Raw genomic sequence first — 21,076 nt, 5'->3', positions numbered from 1 at the left:
AGTATCTTCTGCAGCTACTTGCCTCGACAGTCACTTTGGAGAGTCAAAGGCACTGCACTCACTAGGTTGTATCTGGTCCTGTGCTACATGACTGCCTTGCTTTCTCTGGGTTCAGTTATTCCTTAGTAAGTAACTTGAAAACTTACAGTCTGGTCTCATAACATGTATATGATCTCTTCCTCCCCACATTAGGGGTACATGAAGCCATGAAGCATGTTATACCCATGTCATACAGATGAAGAAACTGAGGCTTGGAGATGGGTTAAGCAACTTGTCCAAGGTCAAAATGGCAAAGTTTTAGTTGGAAATGCTGACAAGTTTTTCTTTTCCATAATGGAAACTGGTTTCTATTTCAGCAGATATCTGTCATTTATTCTGTCTGCCCAAGATTTTTTTCCATTTGGGAACTGCCCTGCCCTTCGCCCTTCCTTTCACTTGGTGGGAGTACCAATCCATGGCCCTGCCTGCTCCACTCACAGACCTTTTGAGGAACTGAATGGGCTCTGGTGATGTCAAGGCACATGCCCTTTTCTCTGGCATGACTTGCTGTGAAGAATGATACACACTGATAGCTACCAGTAGTCGTGGGTGAGAATCTGATTTAGAATGAAGTCAATATGGAGCAAAGAGGAGCTGAGAGATGGAGAAAAAGTCTTGATTGCACCATTATAACTCCTAGATTCAGCCATGCCTATGGTCAAGCCCATCTCTGGATTTTCCCATATATATTTTGTCTCATCTCTGTATTTCTTAGTCTGTTCCACTGAAAGCAACTTTTTAAGAAGCTATTTATATTTCACAGTTATAACAATTTCATTCTAATTGGGTAACAATAACAAAAATAATCCTTTTCTAAGAAAATAACTAATTGAGGAATCTTTAAAATGAAAGTAGTAAAGAATTATTAGCACCAAACCTACAAATATTCATGTTTCTAAGTGAAGCTTTAAAAAATTAAAAAGTTATCTTACCTCATGCCATTGTCTAACTGGCTGGTCTTATTTGTGTTGGCATCCCAAAGATAAATGCAGCTAGATTTCTCAGCAATCACTGCTAGGACATCTCCATCTTTATCCCAATCCATGGCAACACAGTTACTTTTAAAAAAGAGAGCAAAATATTACTATACATTTTTTTAAAGTAAAATCACTATGTGATTTTTGTCTATAACAAGATTATTCAATCTATTTTGAACAGATAATAAACTCTATAAAGTGAGAAATACAACTCATTATTCACTGCATGGGTAATATTAACTTCAATTTTTTGCTGTGGTTGAGGGGATGGTAAAATTTTAAATCTTACTTTTAATACCATTTTCATATACTACATTAAATATAATCATACTTAAGGTAGCAGATTTTCTTAAATCCTATAAGGAACTCTGCCTTTTGATAAAACAAACTCACCACGCACCTTTACAAATGAATCACATCTGGAATCGAGACATAATTGTATGATCAACTTTTGAAAGATTATTTTAGATTGACAGAGAGGAAAAGAAGGTATTGATAAGAAACAAAGTGGCTGGGCGCAGTGGCTTATGCCTGTAATCCCAGCACTTTGGGAGGCTGAGGCAGGCGGATCACCTGAGGTCAGGAGTTCGGGACCAGCCTGACCAACATGTGGTGCATGCCTGTAATCCCAGCTACTTGGGAGGCTGAGGCAGGAGAATCGCTTGAACCTGGGAGGCAGAGGTTGCAGTGAGCCAAGATCGTGCCACTGCACTCCAGCCTGAGCAACATGGCAAGGTCCCATCTCTACCAAAAAAAAAGAAAAAAAAATGAGCTGGGCGTGGTGGCATGCACATGCTACTCAGCTACTCAGGAGGCTGAAGTGGGAAGATTACTTGAGCCCGGGAGGTCAAGGCTGCAGTGAGCCATGTTTGTGCCACTGCACTCCAGCTTGGGAGACACAGAGAGACCCTGTTTCAAAAAAAGAAAAGCAGCAAAGTTATAGCTAGATAAATTGAGTGATTGGGTAGATATAGGATTGTAAAAAAGGGAAAGATAGAATTCTAAAGTGGTGAATAAGAAATGTTATTTTCTTTTCTTTCTTTTTTTTTTTTTTTTGAGATGAGGTCTGGCTCTGCTGCCCAGGCTGGAGTGCAGTGGTGTGATTATACTTGGCTATAACCTCGCACTCCTGGGCTCAAATGATTATAGTTCACTATAACCTCGAATTCTAGGGCTTAAGTGATCCTCTGCCTCAGTCTCCTAAAGTACTAGGATTACAGGTGTTAGCCCCTGTGCCTGGTCATTATTTTCATTTTATATCTTGATGGAAAATAAGGAGAGTAATTTGATTAAGGTAACAACGTAGTTACAAATAGGAAATTGTCTATTTAACATGATTCTTGCTATTATTCCAAAATGTGTATTATAAAAAACTTTACAATTTCTTAAATCCTTAATAAAAATATTTACCTTTTCTTCTCTGATGTTATTTTTCATCTTGGTATTAAATATTTTTCATCTTGGTATTACATATATTTTTCATCTTGGTATTAAATAACCAAATGTGTATTATAAAAAACTTTACAATTTCTTAAATCCTTAATAAAAACATTTACTTTTTCTTCTCTGATGTTATTTTTCATTCTTGGGTATTAAATAACCCATATTTTGATTTATATTTAAGACAGTTGGGAATTACTTCAATTATTTTATTTTTCAAAATGTTGAAATATGTTTTAGGATCTTCATTTTCTAAAATATATTCAGAGATTTGGGGAGTATGGAAGAGGGAAGCTTTCAAATTATGGACAAAATCATCTGCTAATTAAAGATTGTGTATTTAACAGCATTTTCCTTATCTGGGGATCCTCTGTCAGTCAAATTCCACTATTATGAATACAGCAAAACAATCCAGAAGAAATGAGACCATTATGTAACAGAAATAGATGTCACAGAGATCACACAATAAAACTCATGCAATTTACTCCAAGACAATTTTTACTGAGTGCCTTCTTTCATTTCACATATAATTATAGCTTTTTGATCTGTTTCCAGGAATACAGAAACCAGAAGCCACAATTAAGCGAGTTAACGGAAAATGCCAAAATGATAGCATTAGGTGGGCGGGGCAGGGCAGGAGGTAGGAAAGGCTGTTAGAGACCAAGAGAAGTAAAACCTGATTTTCAAAAATGGTCAATAAACTATAGAAAGAAACATGAATTTTAAAAGCACAGCAGCATAAGTCAGTTTAGGTGAGGGACTCTATACATCTTTTTTTTTTTTTTGAGACGGAGTCTCATTCTGTCACCTAGGCTGGAGTACAGTAGCACAATCTTGGCTCACTGCAACCTCCACCTTCCGGGTTCAAGCAATTCTCCTGCCTCAGCCTCCCAAGTAGCTGGGACTACAGGCGCATGCCACCACGTCCAGCTACTTTTTTGTATTTTTAGTAGAGACGAGGTTTGACTGTGTTAGCCAGGATGGTCTCCATCTCCTGACCTCATGATCCACCTGCCTCGGCCTCCCAAAGTGCTGGGATTACAGGCATGAACCACCACACACAGCCTTTATACATCTTAATAACCACCGAGACCATCAGTAGAATAACTAATATAGGTAGTGATTACACTGAATCATTAAAAATGCTTCAATCATGCTTAGTATAATGTAGAATGATTTCCTGAAAATGGATAAAGCCTTCATCCTTTACAAAGTTATGTGGAAAGTCACTATTTTCCAACAATTTATTAGAGATGCAAAACTAAAGTACATACAGGTTTATCTTATCTGCCTATACAAATACTAAGACTTGTTTATAATTTCAAAGAATTCTTCCGTGTGGACTCTAATTCTTTCACATGGTCTGATTTATAATCCTGCCGTAAGGCTTCTCTGTGAGTATACAGGTGTTTATAGATAGAAACTCTAATTCATGCTATATCTCTACATATTTCATAACTACTTATGGCTAAAAAAACAAATCCCTTTGCAAATGGAAGAAGCAAAAGATTCTATTTGATTATAATTTTAAGGCAGTACTTTTTTAATCTTTTAGGCAACAAAGCTTGACAGGTTTTTTTAAATCTACTTCTGTACTTACCCAGGTAAGTTAATTTCACTTCTTTTTTGACCATGGCGATCAAAGATTTTCACAATATAATCAGCTCTGAAAGCAATCAGAACATAAAGATATGATTTACTTTTTTTTTTTTTTTTTGAGACAGAGTCTCCCTCTGTTGCCCAGGCTGGAGTGCAGTGGTGTGACCTTGGCTCACTGCAACCTCCACCTCCTAGGTTCAAGCAAGTCTCCTGCCTCAGCCTCCTAAGTAGCTGGGATTACAGATGCCTGCCACCACACCTGGCTAATTTTTGTATTTTTGTAGAGATGGCGTTTCATCATGTTGGCCAGGCTGGTCTCAAACTCCTGGCCTCAAGTGATCTGCCTGCCTTGGCCTCCCAAAGTGTTGGGATTATTGGCATGAGCCACTGCACCCGGCCTAAATGTTTCATTTATCTATGTATATAAAGCTGCCATCCAAGTGATTTCAGTGTTTTCTCCTGATAGTTTCATAATTTGTATAAAAAGTTATTACCAGGGAAAAGGTTCTATGAACTTTGATGTTAATGGAGATGAATATATTCCTTTTCCTGCAATATAACTGTTACACAAAAACTTTTACTGAGGCCCGGTTCACTTGAACCTGGGAGGTGGAGGTTGCAGCAAGCCGAGATCATGCCACTGCACTCCATCCTGGGCAACAAAGCTAGACTCCGTCTAAAAAAAAAAAAAACAAAAAAAACTTCTACTGAGTAGATGGTGTGGTTACATGGGCATACAACCACTGCTTAAAACATTCATCGGTTTCTTACCCTGTTACTGCAAGGTAGTTTCCTGATGTTTTTTGCCAGGCAAACTGTATTGGTGCGCCAAGCCAAGTCTTTTCTAGCAGTGAGAAAATACGCTAAAAAATAAACACAATTTTTAACATTTTCAAAACATACAATCAAGTGTTGATCAGAAAAGATATCAAAACATGGTCATGAAAACCATGTTTTCATAGGATTCAGGATAGTGAGGATTATGTTAGAGCTTATCTAGAAGTTAACAACAAAAGAAATAAAACAAAATCAACCAACCAACTAAACATACACAACTACTTGGTAAATTACAGATCTCAAGATATAGGAGAGCTTTTATTTTCAATTTTTTTGGCTTTTTAACGTTTCTGAATGTTAATTTTACAAAAATGTGTAATTTTAGTGTTTTGTAGATGTTAAAGACTAAAATAACTGAAGCCTGAATTCAGTTAATTATGTGTGGCATGGATTCCTGGTGATTAAACTGAACAAAAATTGCTATCTTAAACATGATAAAAACACAAAATGTCTTTACTCCTTTCAACATTATTTTCTTCTATTAGTTTCATTAGTTATATTTACATCATCATTAAGTGTTTAACTTGGCTACTGGGTGAATAGTGTTATCAACTGAAAACTCTTTCTTTTCCTTGAAACAATCAAGAAACGTGATGTCCAATATGGAAGCTACAAACCACATGTAGCTATTGAGGACCTGGAATATAAGTAATTCCAACCTAGCTGTGCTGTAAATATAAAATGTATATCAGATTTCAACAACTGAAAAAAGAATGTAAACTATCTCATTGTTAATGTTTATATTGATTACATGTTGAAATAACATTTTTGATATACTGGGTAAGATAAAATATATTATTAAAATAAATTTTACCTGTTTTCTTAAAAAATTTTAATGGTCAATAAAAGTATGAAATTACATTAGCTCACATTACATTTATATCAGACAGTGTTGATCTAGAACATTTAGGAATATGAGTTTCGGTGAAAAAATTTATATTTCAAGTTAAATTATAGATTAAACAATGATGCCCATTTCTAGGCATATGAAATTTAGATACTATTACACGGGACTTAGTCTGTGTAGCAACACAAAACTCTTACAATGCTCAAAATTAAACACCACCTGGCCAACATGGTTAAGCCTCGTCTCTACTAAAAATACCAAAAAATAAGCTGGGCATGGTGGTGCGCGCCTGTAATCCCATCTACTTGGGAGGCTGAGGCACAAGAATCCCTTGACCCTGGGAGGTGGAGGTTGCAGTGAGCCGGGATGGCGCCACTGCACTCCAGCCTGGGTGACAGAGCAAGACTTCGTCTCAAAATAAATAAATTAACAACCAACCAAACAAACACAAAGCAATGAGGTTTTTTATTTTTATTTTTTTTTAGACAGCGTCTTGCTCTGTCGCCCAGGCTCTGGAGTGCAGTGGGGCGATCTTGGCTCACTGCAACCTCCGCCTCCTGGGTTCAAGCGATTCTCCTGCCTCAGCCTCCCAAATAGCTGGGATTACAAGCACACGCTACCACGCCCGGCTAATTTTTAAAATATTTTTGGTAGAGACAGGGTTTCACCGTGTTGGCCAGGCTGGTGTCGAACTCCTGACCTCAAGTGATCCACCTGCCTCGGCGTCCCAAAGTGCTGGGATTACAGGCGTGAGCCACCACACCCTGTCCCAATGAGCATTTTACATGCTAAAGAAGAAATTCCCCTCTATTGAAAGTAGAGGTGGGCTATGATCATGGGACATAAAAGTTTTATAGAGCATAAAGAAACTCATGAAGAAAGAATACTTAAAAGCATCTTACTTTTGCAATTTTGTGACCATTTCACCCTGGAACTCCTTCATGCAAGTGAGAAGTCCTTAAACTTGAATTTCATTACCTTCAATGGCTGACTTGCCTCTAGCTGTGATCTCATATTATTTTTCTTCAGTGGAGCTCTATAGATGCTCCACATACCGTGCAGAGGAAAAACTGCTAGTTTCACAACCAAAAAACCAAGATTTAAATTTTGTTTGTCGCTTATTAGCTGTAGGGCTTTAAGTAAGTCGCTTAAGTGCCTCCAGCAAAAAATTCTCAACTGTAAATCATGAATAATAACTCTTCACTTCTAATACTTCATAAATTGTAAAGAGCTTTAGAAATAAAAATGGGAGTTATGATTACTAGTCCGTCAATTCCAATTTCTACACTAATAGCCACGAAGAAGCACGAGGACATCTAAAATAATTTTAAAATTGAGCCTTCCGGCCGGGCGCGGTGGCTCACGCCTGTAATCCCAGCACTTTGGGAGCCCGAGGTCGGCGGATCACGAAGTCAGGAGAGTGACAGCATCCTGGCTAACACGGTGAAACCCCATCTCTACTAAAAATACAAAAAATTAGCTGGGCGTGGTGGCACGCGCCTGTAGTCCCAGCTACTCGGGAGGCTGAGGCAGAAGAATCGCTTGAACCCAAGAGGTGGAGGTTGCAGGGAGCAGAGATTGCGCCACTGCACTCCAGCCTGGGTAACAGAGCAAGACTCTGTTAAAAAAAAAAAAAAAAGCCTTCCATTTCTTTGCCAGAGCAGAGCAAGGGGGGATTGCTCTGATAAATCAGAAAGTGGGGTGAATAAGAAGCCAGAGCCTAGAAACCGTGCGTGCAGAGGATGAGGCACATGAACGTGAGACCCGAGTGTTCGGGTGCAGATTTCCCGTCAATAATGTACATTCGCTAGCAGGTGATTGGACTGGTCACAGGTAATACATTTTGAGGTGATTCTTTAGGAGGCTTTTCATTCTTTTTAAGGCGCTGGGCAGCTGCGCGGCTTGCCAGAGGCTTAGCCCCAAGGAATGAGGTAGCTCGTGAAACCCGACCCAGTCAACTTCACCGCGACCCTCCAAACGCGTTAACTCGACCAGTTCTTTCCGCTTGCGAAGCTGGGGAATCTTTAGATCCAGTCCGCTCATTTCGGCCAGGGAGAGGTTCCCACTTTCTGCACCGCTTCTACGGCGTCTGCAGTCCCCAAAACGAGAGGCCTCTCTCTCCGCCCTCTCCTCTCCTCCTATTTTCTTTCCTTTCCCTCGTCCCTTCAACTTCACCCCCGCCCTCTCTGGTCACCTCTCTCTCTTCCTCATTTCCAACGAACTCAGAAGGGAGAGGGAGAGATATCCTCCTTTAAAAGCGACCAAGGGCCAGTAGTCGCGTTTTCCCGCCCCACCCTGGGGATTTATAAGTTATTTACCTTCATCTCCAGACTCGAGCCGCTAACGCGAACTATGAAGTACGCAGGCGCACCGGGTCTCCACCAAGCAGGCTATCGCGTTCCCGTCACCCAGGAGACCGTGCGAGCAGCGACCAATCGGCGAGTGCTAATTGAAAGGCGGTGCCTCGCGGGGCCGGGCCAACCGCACCGCCCTCTGCGAGAGTGGGCGAGAGGCGGAGGGTGGAATCACATGACATCAGAGACGCTAACCTCGGGAAGTTGGGCGTCGCGAGGCCTTGCTGGGCCTCGGCTTCCTGGCTGGCTCTGATTGGATGAGTTTCGTCCGGGAGAGACGGGCTCTGTGAGCCTTCAAAGGCGCGTGCGTAAATTTTGGACCGCGATGACTAAGATGTCAGTGCTGGCCAAAGGGGGCGCCGAGAAGCTGAAGGAAAAAAGACGCAGAATGTTGGATTAAAGGAGGCAGGATGGGCCAAATACTCCTATACAGTCCACGCAAAGAGGGGTTGGACGAGCTCGGGTATATCTTTTTTTTCTTCCAGGTTTCTGGGGTAGAAGGGATGAGGCTTAAGAGGTACAGTAGTTTATTTCAAGGTAGGGTTGTTGGTGCTTTTTTTTTTTTCAGTTTCACCAAAATCATTTTTTTTCAATTTCAAGAAAATATGCTAGCTAACGTGGGCAGGAAAAATGAGCTCCAATAGTTTTCCTTTAGCGTTTGGACCTGGCAGCTTTTCTCCAAGTATAAAGCCCTGTTATATAGTATTTGTGCTGCATTCTTTATAGCATGAAAGTGCATTTTTTGCCCAAGCGTCTGAAAGGATTGAAAGAGTCTACCTTTTGCTTTTCTTTTCGACATCAGGTAGGAATCTGATTGGCTTAGAGAAAGTTAATCAATGATTTGAAATAACTAATGATGAATGTTTTCAAATTCTTAAGTAGGGTGCTATGCCTTTGCACTGGGGTTTTCAGTTATGTTACGACAGGGGTCCGGATCCAGACCCCGAGAGAGGGTTCTTGGATCGCGCGCAAGAAAGAATTCGGGACGAGTTCTCAGTGCTGAGTAAAAGCAAGTTTATTAAGAAACGTAAAGTGGTGAAAGGACAGCTACTCCATAGAGACAGTAGGACATTCCTGAAAGTGAGAGAAGGGACGCATCCACCCTAGGTACAATGCTTGTATATATGGGGAGATGTGCTCTGCTATAAGGGTTTGTGATCAAGGATTAATTTTCTTAATTATTTTGCAAGAATCGATATTATTATCTTTAAAGCAAAATTAGGAATGCCTTTGTTCTCCAGATACCGTGATATCTGGACACTCCCAAGTCTGGGTCTGTTTTAGTAAACATTATTAATTTGTTCCCTTAATCGTAAACATCTAGAGGCGAGGAATGCCTAAATTCTGAGAATTCAGCCCAGCAAGCCTCAGCCTCATTTTCCTGGCCCTCACTCAAAATGGAATCGCTCTGGTTCAAACTCCTCTGACAGTTAGGTTAATTACTTAAATTTTTACTGAAAGATTCCTCTGCTGAAAAGGTAACCATTTAAAAATAGCCAGAGCAATCAGTTCTTAACAAAACCTGCCCTCAGGAGAAAGTATTTTTACCAAAGCCTAATCTGCTGGGTTTTATCAGAGCCTAAACTACCTGGGAGAAGGGAAATACTCAACTTCAGCCTCCATAAACCATCCTGTTCCACTTAAGTATGGGAGATTAAGAAGTATTGGCGGGCGCCTGTAGTCCCAGCTACTGGGGAGGCTGAGGCACGAGAATGGCGTGAACCCGGGAGGCGGAGCTTGCAGTGAGCAGAGATCGCGCCACTGCACTCCAGCCTGGGCCATAGAGCGAGACTCCGTCAAAAAAAAAAAAAAAAAAAAGTATTGGTGGCCAGGTTCAGTGGCTCACGCCTGTAATCTCAGCACTTGGAGAGGTCGAGGTGGGGGGCTCACTTGAGGTCAGGAGTTCAGGACCAGCCTGGCCAACATGGTGAAACCCCGTCTCTACTAAAATACAAAAAATTAGCTGTGCATGGTGGTGCGCACCTGTAGTCCCAGCTGCTCGGGAGGCTGAGGCAGGGGAATCGCTTGAACCCGAGAGGGGGAGGTTGCAGTGAGCCTAGATCGCGCCACTGCACTCCAGCCTGGCGACAGAGCAAGGCAAAACTGCGCTCAAAAAAAATTAGCCCGGTGTGGTGGCACATGCCTGTAATCCCAGCTACTCGGGAGGCCGAGGCATGAGAATCTCTTGAACCTGGGAGGCAGAGGTTGCAATGAGCTGAGATTGTGCCACTGCACTCCAGCCTGGTGACAGGGCTAGACTCCATCTCAAAAAAAAAAGGAAGTACTGGTGACTTTCACCATCCACACAGGCTCACTAAAGGCTGAGGCCTAATCATAGGACTATAGAATACTTGCCCTATCCTGTACCTTACCACATACCACTAAAAGCCTACTTACAAGTATTCCTTTTATCCAGTATATCCTGTCTGGTGTCTTAGTTGTTTTCTATTGTTTATGACAGAATACATAAAACTGGGTAATTTATAAAGAAAAGGAACTCATTTGTTATAGTTATGGAGACTGAGAAGTCCAAGGTCAAGGGAGTGCATCTAGTGAGATCCTTCTTGCTGGTGCAGACTCTCTGAAGAGTCCTGAGGCAGCACAGGATATCACATGGCAAGGAGGCTGAGTGTGCTAATGTTCTAGCTAAGGTCTCCTTATAAAGCCACCAATTTCACTCCCATGATAACCCACTAATTCATTAACCCATTAATCCATGAATCTGTGAATGAATTAATCCATTCATGAAAGCGGGGCACAGCCAGGCGCGGTGGCTCACGCTTGTAATCCCAGCACTTTGGGAGGCCGAGGCAGGCGGATCACGAGGTCAGGAGATCGAGACCACGGTGAAACCCCGTCTCTACTAAAAATACAAAAAATTAGCCGGGTGTGGTGGTGGGCGCCTGTAGTCCCAGCTACTCGGAGAGGCTGAGGCAGGAGAATGGCGTGAACCCGGGAGGCGGAGCTTGCAGTGAGCTGAGATCGCGCCACTGCACTCCAGCCTGGGCGACAGAGCGAGACTCCGTCTCAAAAAAAAAAAAAAAAAAGAAAGAAAGCGGGGCACACAGGATCCATTTGCCTCTTAAAGGCCCCACCTTTCAATATTGCCACATTGGTGATTAAGTTTCAACATGAGCTTTGGAGGGGACATTCAAACCATAGCATCCAGATTTCAACAAAAATTACAAGGCATACTAAAAGGCAAAAAACACTGCTTGAAGAGACTGAACAAGCAGGAGAACTAGAGTCATATATAGCAGGAGTGTTGAAATTATCAGACCAGGACTTTAAAAAAAAAGCCAAGATGAATGTGCTACTGGAGGTAATGGAAGAAGTAGACAACATGCAAGAGCAGATGGAAAATATAAGCAGAGATAGAAATTCCAATAAAGACTCAAAAAGAAATGCTAGAGATCAAAAACACTAACAGAAATGAAGAATGCTCATGATTAATTTCCCCCAAGTTCATGTCTGACAACAAATCACACATCCTGGAAGCTCAGAGAACTCCAAACAGGATAAGTGCTCAATGAACCACACCTAGGCATATCATATTTAAACTTTGAAAAATAAAATATTTTTTAAAAATCGTGAAAGAAGCTGAGGGGAGGGGGCATTATGTATAGAGGAGCTAAGATAAGAATTACATTGAATTCTCAAAAACCATGAAAGGAAGAAGAGAGAGGAATAAAATATTTAAAGTGTTGAGAATTTTTTTAAACACACAAACCTAGTAGAATTCTGTATCCTGTAAAATTATCCTTCACAAGTGAAGCAGTCCACTCCTCATTGATTAGATGCCAAACTCAAAATGGCTAACTTTGGTGAAAGGATCTTGACCTGCTTTTTTCAAACTGGAACTACTTCTTGACATGCATTTTCCTCCTGACTCAACAGTAAAGCTACTTTAGTTCTAAGTGTTTTGATACTACAAGGATGTAGTGGTCAGTAATCAGATCAAGACTTGAAAAAAAAGAGTATTTCATGTAAATATTATTTGGGGGTTACTCAAACAATACCACTGATTTATGCTTTCATGTAAAACATACGCACGCATTTTTACAGAAACACTATATGAGGATTGAAATCCCTGAATATCGGTAAATGGAATTGAGAAATATTTTTGTGTAAGAATGATAAGGAAGTTGATCCTGTACTATGAAGGAGGTACAGTTGTTTCATGTAGACTTAAAAATGTTTTAATGTGTTTCATGGCCAGGAGTAGCAGCTCGAGCCCGTAATCCCAGCACTTTGGGACGCCAGAGGTGGGAGGTTCACTTGGGCCCAGGAATTCGAGAATGGCTTGGGCAATAAAGCAAGACCCCATTTGCTACAAAAAAATAAAAAATAAAAATTAGCCAGGCATGGTGGCATGTGCCTACAGTGCCAGCTACTTGTGAGGCTAAGCCAGGAGAATCCTTTGAGGATATCACATGGCATTCAAGGCTGCAGTGAGCTATGATCACACCACTGCACTCCAGCCTGGGTGACAGAGTGAAACCTTGTCTCAAAAAAAAAAAAGTGTTTTATGTTTTTTATACTGTTTTTAACTAAAGTTATAAAAATGTTTCCAACAAGTTATCTCTCCTTATGTTTTAAGAATCTAAATTATCTCAATGAGTTGAAATAAGGGTGTTAGCAGCTTTCTAATTAGTACTATAAATCTGTCTAAACAAGAGGACATCCTAGTACACAAAATAATGTCACTGTTTCAAACCAGTCTAGACCAAAAAAAAATTTAAAATTTTTAGTCAAAAATGAACATCTGAAGAGAAACTAATTCCTCCTTGAAAATAAAAGTATCTCCAAAATAGAAAAAAATTCAGAATCATTTTATGGTTTAATTGCAATATGTCACTAACAGATGGTGATTCTTCTCTTGGGAAAGATTTAAGTAAAAACTTTGATATAAAACCAAGGTAAAACATACAGTGTTCATGTAGATATACACATGGTATTACATATAGACATTAAATTATACTTATCACTAAGCTAATTTTTAAATTAAAATCAAAGATTTTAAAAAGTGAAGAAGACTTTCTTAGACAAAAAAAAAAAAAAAAAAAAAATTGAGGGAATTTGTTGCCAGTAGACCTGCCTTGAACAAGAAATGTTAAAAGAAGTTTTTTTTTTTTTCCTTAGGAGAGAAAGAAAATGATATATGTCAGAAACTCAGATATCCATAAAGAAAGACAGCATTGGGAAAAGAATAAATGAAGGTATAATTAAATATTTTTTCTAATATTTAATTGATTTAACAGGTAACAGTTTGGTCTGAATAAGAATAGCAACAATGTATTCAATGACATGCTTATATATAAATATATGCTTACATGTAAGGGAAATTAATGATAACAATGATTTAAGGAATGGGAGGGAAGAAATAGAAATATTTTATTATAGGGTACTTACATTACCTGTGAAGTGGTGAACTGTTATTTGACAGTGGACTTGGTAAATGTATATTGCTAAATATAGGGCAACTACTAAAAAAAGATTTTAGAAAAGTATAATTGATATGCTAAGAAAGGAGAGAAAATGGAATAATATAAAATGCTCAATTAAAACCACAAAAGGCAGGTAAAAAATGTAGAAGACAAAAATAAGAACGAAGAACAAATAGAAATGAAACCATACAATGTCTGATCTCAAACCTTATGTACTTAAACTAGAAATCAATAACAGAAAAATTGCTGGAAAATCCCCAAATACTTGGAGATTAAACAACACACTTCTAGATAACACATGGCTCAAAGAAGAAATCTCAAGGGAAATTTAAAATATTTTGAACTAAATAAAGTGAAAACACACTTGTTAAAATTTGTGGGATGTGGTGAAAGCAGTGCTTAGAGGGGATTTTTTTGTTTGTTTGTTTTTGTTTAGTTTTTTTTTTTTTTTTTTTTTTTTGAGTTGTTGTCTTGCTCTGAAGCCCGGGCTGGTGTGGGAATGCAGTGGCATAATTATACCTCACTGCAGCCTCAAACTGCTGGCTTCATGCTATACTCCCACCTTGGTCTCCCAACATGCTGGGATTACAAGCATGAGTCACCATGCCAGGCGAAGACAGAAACTTGTAGCATCAAATACATATTTTAGAAAAGAAGAAAACTCTAAAAATCAATAATCTAAGCTTCCACTTTAGGAAACTAGAAAAAGAAAATTTAAATTCAAAGTAAGAAAAATAAAAGATATAAAAGAATTAGAGCAGAAATCAATAAAATTGAAAATAGGAAATCAATAGTGAAAGAAGACCAAAAGTTGGTTACTTGAAAAGAGCAAAATTGGCTAGCCTCTAGCTAGGCTAAGAAGAAAAGAGAGAAGACTCAAAAATTACTAATGTCAGCTGCACTAATGAATTACTAATGAATAGCCTGTATCTATTTAAAAAATCAGATCAATAATTAATAATTGTCTAGGCTGGATGCAGTGGCTCATGGTTGTAATCCCAGGGACTTTGGGAGGCTGAGGCAGGCGGGTCACCTGAGGTCAAGAGTTAGAGACCAGCCTGGCCAACATGGTGAAACCCCACCTCTACTAAAAATACAAAAATTAGCCATGCATGGTGGTAGGCACCTGTAATCGCAGCTACTCGGGAGGCTGAAGCAGGAGAATTGCTTGAACCTGGGAGGTGGAGGTTGCAGTGAGCCAAGATCGCGCCACTGCACTCCAGCCTGGGTGACAAGAGCGAGATTTGGTCTCAAAGTAAATAAATAAATAAAATAATAATAATAATTTTCTGAAAGAGAAAACACCAGGTTCTGACGGGTTCACTGGTGAATTCTACCAAACACTTAAGGAAGAGATTATACCAATTTTCTATAGTCTCTTTCAGAAAATAGAACCTGAGGGAATACTTCATCACTCATTCTATAAGGCCAGCATTACACTAATGCCAAACCAAGACAAAGACATTACAAGAAAAGAAAACTATAGACCAATATCTCTCATGACCATAGATGCAAAAATTCTCAACAAAATGTTAGCATATCAAATCCAGCAACATATAGAAAGAATTATACACCATAACCAAGTGGGATTTATTCTAGGCATTCAAGGCCGATTCCACATTGGAAAAACAATGAATATAATCCATCACATCGACAGGCTAAAGAAGAAAAGCTATGTTTGTAGACCAATAGATGCAGAAAAAAGCATTTGACAAAATCTAACATTGATTCATGATAAAAACTCTCAACAAACTAGGAATAGGGGAAAACTTCCCAACTTGATAAAGACTGTCTACAAAAAATCCTACAGCTAACATCGTACTTGCTGGTGAGAAACTTGAGGATTTTCCCACTAAGATCAAGAACAAGGCAGGGATGTCCCCTTCTTACCATTCCTTTTGAGCATCGTACTGAGAGTTGTAGCTAATGCGGTTAGACCAGAAAGAAAATGAAGGGTATACTAATTGGGATGGGAGGGTGAAAAAAACTGTCTTTGTTTGCACATGATGTGATTGTCTATGTAGGAAATCTGAAGGAATGGACAAAAAAGCCCTCCTGGAACTAATAAGTGATTATAGTAAGTTTGCAAGATACAATGTTAATGCACAAAATTCAATCACTTTCCCCTATACCAGCAACAAACAAGTAGAACTTGAATTTAAAAACACAATATCATTTACACCAGCATCTCCAAAATGAAATACATAGCTATAGATCTAACAAAATATGTACAAGATCTATATGAAGAAAACTATAAAACTTTGTTGGAGAAATAGTCCATGTTCACGGACGGGTAAACTCAGAATTGTTAAGATGTCAGTTTATCCCAACTTAATCTACAGATTGAATGCAATGAAAATCCCAGCAAATTATTTTGTGGCTATTGACAAACTGATTCTAAAGTTTATGTGGAGAGGCAAAAGACCCAACTCAGTTTTGAAGGAGCAGAACAAAATTGGAAGACTGACACTACCTGACTTTAAGACTTATGCCACAGTAATCAGAGAACATGATACTGATGAAAGAATAGATGAATAGATCAATAAAACAGAATAGAAAGCATAGAAAAGACCCACATAAATTTAGTCAACTGATTTTTTTTGTTTGTTTTTTTGAGATGGAGTCTCACTCTGTCACCCAGGCTGGAGTACAGTGGCACAATCTCAGCTCACTGCAACCTCCGCCTCCTGGCTTCAAGTGATTCCCCTGTCTCAGTCTTCCAAGTAGCTGGGACTACAGTTGCACACCACCATGGCCAGCCAATTTTTGTATTTTTAGTAGAGATGGGGTTTCACCATGTTGGTCAGGCTGGTCTCAAACTCCTGACCTCAGGTGATCCACCCATCTCAGCCTCCCAAAGTGCTGGGATTACAGGCGTGAGCCACGGTGCCCTGCCTAATCTTTGACAAATGAGTAAAGGCAATACAATGGAGCAAAAGTAGTCTTTTCAACAAGTTGTGGTGGAACAACTGGACATCCACATGCAAGAAATGAATCTAGACACAGAGCCTTTACAAAGATTAACTCAAAGTGGATCATAAACCTAAATGTAAAATGTGGAACTATAAAGCTTCTAGAATATAGGAGAAAATCTAAGATGAACTTGGGTATGGTGATGACTTTTTAGATATCACACTAAGAGCATGGTCCCTGAAAGAAATAATTGATAAGCTGGACTTCATTAAAATTTAAAATTTCTGCTTTGCCAAAGACAACTGTAAAGAGAATAAGACAAGCCACAAACTGGGAGAAAATATTTGCAAAAAACACATTTGATAAAGGATTGTTACCCAAAATATACAAAGAATTCTTAAAACCCAGCAATAGAAAATGAACAACCTGATTTTAAAATGTGTAAAAGACCCGAACAGACACCTCACCAAAGAAGGTAAACAGATGTCAAGTAAAGATAAAGAAATGTTCAAAATCATATATCATTAGGGAATTGTAAATTAAAACAACAAGTATTACACACCCATTAGAATGAACAAAATCCAGAACACTGACAACACCAAATGCAAGTGAGGATGTGGCACAACAGGAACTCTCATTCATTGCTGGTGAGAATCCAAAATGGTACAGCTACTTTGGAAGATTGTTTGGCAGTTTCTTACAACACTAAACATACTGCTAACATACAGTCCAGCAGTCATGTTCCTTGGTATTTATTTAAATGAATTGAAAACTATGTCCACACAAAAATCTGTGCAAAGATGTTTATAGCAGCTTTATTCATAATTGCTAAAACTTGGAGGCAATCAAGATTATCAAGATGTTTGTTAGTAAGTGAATGGATAAATAAGCCATGGTATATCCAGACTATGGAATATTATTCAGCACTAAAAAGAAGTGAACTATCAAGCCATGAAAATATATGTAGGAACCTTAGCAGCAAATTGCTGAGTGAAAGAAGCCATTTTCTGAAAAGGCCACATACTGTATGATTCTAACTATATGACATTTTGGAAAAGGCAAAACTATGGATATAACTATAACAAAACTATGGATATTGCAGGAGAAATAGGCAGAGCACAGAGGATTTTTAGGGCAGTGTCACTATTCTATACAATAGTGTATTACTATGGTGAATACATATCATTATACATTCATGAAAACCCATAGACTGCACAACACCAAGAGTGAACTCCAATGTAAACTGTGGACTTTGGATGACAAAAATATGTCAGCCTTAGTTCATCAACTGTACTTAGTTCAACCAATGTGCCACTATGGTTAAACTGGAATTTTAAGGGACCAGAATACCCAAAACAAAAGAATAAAGTTGGAGAACACACATTTTCAAAACTTACTACAAAGCTGCAGCAACTAAAATAGTGTGGTATTGGCATAGGATAGTATATATAGATCAATGGAACAGAATTGAGAGTCCAGAAATAAAACCATACATCTGAGGCCAACTGATTTTCAATGGTTGTCAAGACAATTCAATGGGTGAAAGAATAGATTTTTTCAACAATTGGTGTTGGGACTTGCAAAAAATGAAATTGCACCCCTACCTCACAGAATATACAAAAATTAACTCAAATGGATCAAAGTCCTAAATGTAAGAGTTAAACTATAAAATTTTTAGAAAAAGCCTAAGAACTCCTGACCTTGGTTTAGACAATTATTTATTGGACCTGACAACAAAATCACAAGTGACAAAAGAAAAAAATAGACAACTTGTACTTCATCAAAATTAAAAAGTTTTATGCTTCAAAAGACAACATCATGAAAGTAAAAAGATAACCCATAGATTGAAAGAAAATAATTGCAAATATCCAAAATAGATAAATCTTACAACCCTTAAACAAAGACAAATAACCCATTGAAAATGGGAAAATGATTTGGATAGACATTTCTCCAAGGAAGATATAAGTGGCTGATAAGCTTATACAAAGTTATTCAACATTATTAGTCATTAGGGAAATGCAAATCAAAACTACAGATCCACTTCATGACCACTAAGATGATTAAAATAAAAAAGACAATAACAATTGTTGTGAATATGTTGAGCTATTGAAACCTTCATACATTGCTGGCAGAAATTTGAAATGGTGTGACCATTTTGGAAAACAGTCTGGTAGTTCCTTAAAATGTTAAACATAGAATGAACATTTGACTTAGCAGTTTCACTTTTTTTTTTTTGAGACGGAGTCTTGCTCTGTCGCCCAGGCTGGAGTGCAGTGGCGCGATCTCGGCTCACTGCAAGCTCCGCCTCCCAGGTTCACACCATTCTCCTGCCTCAGCCTCCTGAGTAGCTAGGACTACAGGCGCCCACCACCACGCCCGGCTAATTTTTTGTATTTTTAGTAGAGACGGGGTTTCACTGTGTTAGCCAGGATGGTCTCGATCTCCTGACCTCGTGATCCGCCCGCCGCGGCCTCCCAAAGTGCTGGGATTATAGGCATGAGCAGTTTCACTTCTAAGTATTTACCCAACAGAAATGAAAGCATATGTCCAAAAATGAAGGATATGGCAACATTCATAATAGCATTATTCATAATAGCCCCAAAGTGAGAACAACACAAATGTGCATCAACTGATGAATAGATAAACAAAATGTGGCAAATCCATATAACGAAGTATTATTAATCAATAAAAAGGAATTAAGTACATGCTACAACATGTACTATGAGATGAGCTTTGAAAGGATTATGCTAAGTGAAAGAAGCCAGTCACAAGAGGCCATATATTGTATGATTCCATTTATACTGTATATACCAAATAGATAAATCTGTAGAGACAGAAAGTAGTTTAGTGGTGTGTGGATGTTTTTATTCTGAGGAGTGATGAAAATTTTTCTAAAATTACATGGTGGTGATAATTGCATAATTCTGTGAATATATTAAAGCCATTGAATTGCACACTTTTAAATGGTGGGTTTTGTGGCTTATAAATTGCGTATCAATTAAGCTGTAAAAAACTGGCAGATACACTTCATAAAGCATAGGTATTATGATCAATAAGGTAAATAGTATTTTCTAAAATCCGAGAAGCAAACTTTGGTTTTTATATGCAAAAATAAACTGGTTAAATTTTATAGCACTTCTGTATAGCAAGGTCATCATTATTATAGATATGATATTGTGATAGATACAGTTCCTGACTCATGTGACTTTAAAAAAGATTCATGACAAGCAGTTTCAAAGTGTCAAATTTTGGCAGGGCACCGGTGGCTCATGCCTGTAATCTTGGCACTTTAGGAAGCCGAGGCAGGTGGGTCACGAGGTTAAGAGATCGAGACCATCCCGGCCAACATTGTGAAACCCCGTCTCTACTAAAAATACAAAAATTAGCTGACCCTGGTGGTGCGTGCCTGTAGTCCCAGCTACTCGGGAGGCTGAGGCAGGAGAATCGCTTGAACCCCGGAGGCGGAGGTTGCAGTGAGCTGAGATCACGCCACTGCACTCCAGCCTGGGCGACAGTGTGAGACTCTGTCTCGAAAAAAAAGAAAAACAAACAAAAAAACCAAGTGTCAAATTTTTTTGACAAATTTATTTCTACCAAGTGTCAAATGTTACTGATTTGCTAGTAAGTATGCCAGCAATGTGGCATGAAAAAGTGCATGTGATCAGAGGGTATGAAAATTGTATGATCAGAGAGGGTATGAGAAACGCATATGATCAGAGAGGGTATGAGAAGCACCTGTGATCAGAGAGGGTGTGAGAAACACCTATGATCAGAGAGGGTGTGAGAAGCGCATGCGATCAGAGAGGGTGTGAGAAGCGCATGCGATCAGAGAGGGTGTGAGAAGCCCATACAATCAGAGAGGGCGTGAGAAGCGCGTCCGATCAGAGGGTATTAGAAGCGCTTACGATCAGAGAGGGTGTGAGAAGTGCTTACGATCAGAGAGGGTATGAGAAGCGTGTACAATCAGAGAGGGTATGAGAAGTACGTACAATCAGAGAGGTTCTAGAGTGGGGAAACTGAGTGCTTACATAACAAGAAAGTGTTTTTTAAGTATGAAAGAATGTGGTTTCATTTCACAAGGTCATGCAAATATCATATCCACATCAGTTATTATGAAAGAAGTCGGTAGCAGTACAGTCTGAGATGGTGTGTGTACTATCAGAAGAATTAAAATAGCACATTTAAGAAGCAAGTTTTAAGCCTATATTTGTGGACCATAGGAACAATAAACTTTCATCCCCCAGTGGTAGTGTTCAATAGGGCCAACTGATATGAAAGCATGCAATAGCATTTAAAAAAAAATCTGACCAGGCGTGGTGGCTCACACCTGTAATCCCAGCACTTTGGGAGGCTGAGGTGGGCAGATCACGAGGTCAGGAGCTTGAGACCAGCATGGCCAACACAGTGAAACCCCGTCTTTACTAAAAATACCAAAAATTAGCTGGGCATGGTGGCGGGCACTTGTAATCCTTGCTACTTGGGAGGCTGAGGCAGGAGAATCACTTGAACCCGGGAGGCAGAGGCTGCAGTGAGCTGAGATTGCATCACTGCTCTCTAGCCCGGGTGACAGTGTGAGACTCTGTCTCAAAAAAATAAATAAACAAAATAAATAAATAAATAAAT

General features: G+C 39.2%; 2 protein-coding genes across 10 annotated transcripts in view; one reads left to right on the top strand and one right to left on the bottom strand.

Moving 5' to 3' along the window:
* WDR19 (WD repeat domain 19) overlaps nt 1–8,290 on the bottom strand; it is a 99,080-nt gene extending 90,790 nt beyond the window's left edge. For 3 of the 8 annotated variants that reach the window (XR_008651731.2, XM_063619780.1, XM_055246186.2), the window contains exons 1-4: nt 8,058–8,290; nt 4,827–4,918; nt 4,057–4,122; nt 972–1,097 (exon numbers count right to left, since the gene is read on the bottom strand). Coding sequence is in view for 4 of the 8 variants with exons in the window: in XM_063619780.1 (XP_063475850.1) it covers nt 972–1,097; nt 4,057–4,122; nt 4,827–4,918; nt 8,058–8,063 (290 nt within the window). In the remaining 4 variants the exon portion in view is untranslated. Of the gene's footprint in view, nt 1–971; nt 1,098–4,056; nt 4,123–4,826; nt 4,919–8,057 lie in introns of those variants that run through there. The other 5 variants (XR_010116334.1, XM_063619781.1, XR_010116333.1 and 2 more) reach the window with 4 other exon arrangements.
* Nucleotides 8,291–8,416: 126 nt separating this feature from the next.
* TMEM156 (transmembrane protein 156) overlaps nt 8,417–21,076 on the top strand; it is a 203,102-nt gene continuing 190,442 nt past the window's right edge. For both annotated transcript variants that reach the window (XM_063619844.1, XM_063619843.1), the window contains exons 1-2: nt 8,417–8,556; nt 13,236–13,312. In XM_063619844.1, coding sequence (XP_063475914.1) covers nt 13,255–13,312 — 58 coding nt within the window. In that variant the 5' untranslated portion in view covers nt 8,417–8,556; nt 13,236–13,254. The remainder of the gene's footprint in view (nt 8,557–13,235; nt 13,313–21,076) is intronic.

This window comes from Symphalangus syndactylus, chromosome 16 (genome assembly GCF_028878055.3).
Source record: "Symphalangus syndactylus isolate Jambi chromosome 16, NHGRI_mSymSyn1-v2.1_pri, whole genome shotgun sequence".
NCBI classification, from domain to species: Eukaryota; Metazoa; Chordata; class Mammalia; order Primates; family Hylobatidae; genus Symphalangus; species Symphalangus syndactylus.
Note: the sequence above shows the minus strand (reverse complement) of the source record. Positions and strands in the feature narration are given on the sequence as shown.